Genomic DNA, 1,601 nt, shown 5'->3' on the forward strand with positions numbered 1-1,601 from the left:
CAGGGCCCTTCAGATCACCCTCCAAGCTCGGTACTGAGACATCCACATCTCCTTTCACTTTGGGTCCTTTCAAGTTAAAGTCAAAATCTGGCATGGAGATTTTGGGAGCTTTCATGTGCATTTCAGGCATCTTAAACTTCGGACCTTTCCACTTTCCTTCAGGACCTTCAATGTCTACATCAGGTGCATCAATATCCAATGAAGGACCCTTGATATCCACATCTGGACCTTCCAGCTTTGGGACAGACACATCCACATCTCCCTTCAGTTTTGGACCTTTGAGGTTCAGATCAATATCAGGCATTGAGATCTTTGGTGTCTTGAAGTGCATTTCAGGCATCTTAAATTTGGGACCTTTCACTTTTCCTTCTGGGCCTTCAATGTCCAAGCTTGGTGCTTCAATCTCTCCTTTGGGAAGAGAAACATCAAGGTCTGCTTTGGGGAGGCTTATATCAACATCTGGGCCTTCCCCTTTGAAGCCGGGCATGCCAAACCTGGGCATTTTGAATTTTGGCATCTTCAGCTTTCCTTCTGGTCCATGAAGTTCAATGTCAGGTGCATCAACGTCTAGTTTGGGACCTCTGATGTCAATTTCTGGGCCTCTAAGTTCTCCTTGCAGTCCTGGGGCTGAGACATCCAAATCTCCTTTGACTTTAGATCCTTTCAGGTTTAAGTTCACATCTGGCATTGAGATTTTAGGTGCCTTGATGTTCATGTCAGGCATCTTAAATTTGGGTCCTTTCCACTTTCCTTCTGGAGCCTCCAGTTCAATATTGGGAACATCTACATCAAGTTTAGGTGCTTTGATATCAACCTCTGGGCCCTTCAGATCACCTTCCAATGTTGGTAAGGACACATCTGCATCCCCTTTTAATTTGTGTCCTTTCAGATTTAAATCAAAATCTGGCATGGAAATTTTGGGAGCTTTAAAGTGCATTTCAGGCATCTTAAATTTGGGCCCTTTCACTTTTCCTTCTGGGCCTTCAAGGTCAACATCTGGGAGATCAATGTCCACTTTGGGGCCTTTGATGTCTACTTCTGGACCCTTCAAGTCACCTTCTAGTGTGGGAGCTTTCATATCAATATCTCCTTTGACTTTAGAGCCTTTCAAATTCAAGTCAAAATCTGGTACAGAGATTTTAGGGGTTTTAAAATGTATGTCAGGCATCTTAAACTTGGGCCCTTTAAGTTTTCCTTCAGGGCCTTCAAGGTCAACATCTGGAAGATCAACATCCACTTTTGGACCTTTGATATCAACATCGGGGCCCTTCAAACCACCCTCCAACTTTGGCACAGAGACATCAATGTCCCCCTTCAATTTGGGGCCTTTCAGATTCAGGTCTATGTCTGGCATCTTAATCCTTGGACCTTTCAGCTTCCCCTCTGGCCCTTCTAGGTCAATGTCCACTTTGGGGCCTGACAAGTCAAGATCAGCTTTGGGTAGGGTTACATCCACATCAGGAGCTTCTGCTTTGATGCCTGGTATTCCAAATTTGGGCATCTTAAACTTAGGCATTTTGAGTTTGCCTTCAGGGCCATGAAGATCAACCTCTGGTGCACCAACATCCATCTTGGGGCCTTTGATGTCAACTTCAGGGCCT

General features: G+C 44.9%; 1 protein-coding gene across 1 annotated transcript; it reads right to left on the bottom strand.

Moving 5' to 3' along the window:
* Window positions 1–6: 6 nt before the first annotated feature.
* Window positions 7–1,597, bottom strand: LOC107302168 (neuroblast differentiation-associated protein AHNAK-like; the record flags this gene model as incomplete). Its single annotated transcript, XM_015831283.1, has 1 exon — window positions 7–1,597. A coding segment is annotated over one exon (1,591 nt), but the record flags the coding sequence as incomplete, so codon positions are not given.
* Between the last annotated feature and the right edge of the window lie 4 nt (window positions 1,598–1,601).

Source organism: Protobothrops mucrosquamatus, unplaced genomic scaffold, assembly GCF_001527695.2.
Source record: "Protobothrops mucrosquamatus isolate PMUCROS unplaced genomic scaffold, P.Mucros_1.0 scaffold31173, whole genome shotgun sequence".
Taxonomy (NCBI): domain Eukaryota; kingdom Metazoa; phylum Chordata; class Lepidosauria; order Squamata; family Viperidae; genus Protobothrops; species Protobothrops mucrosquamatus.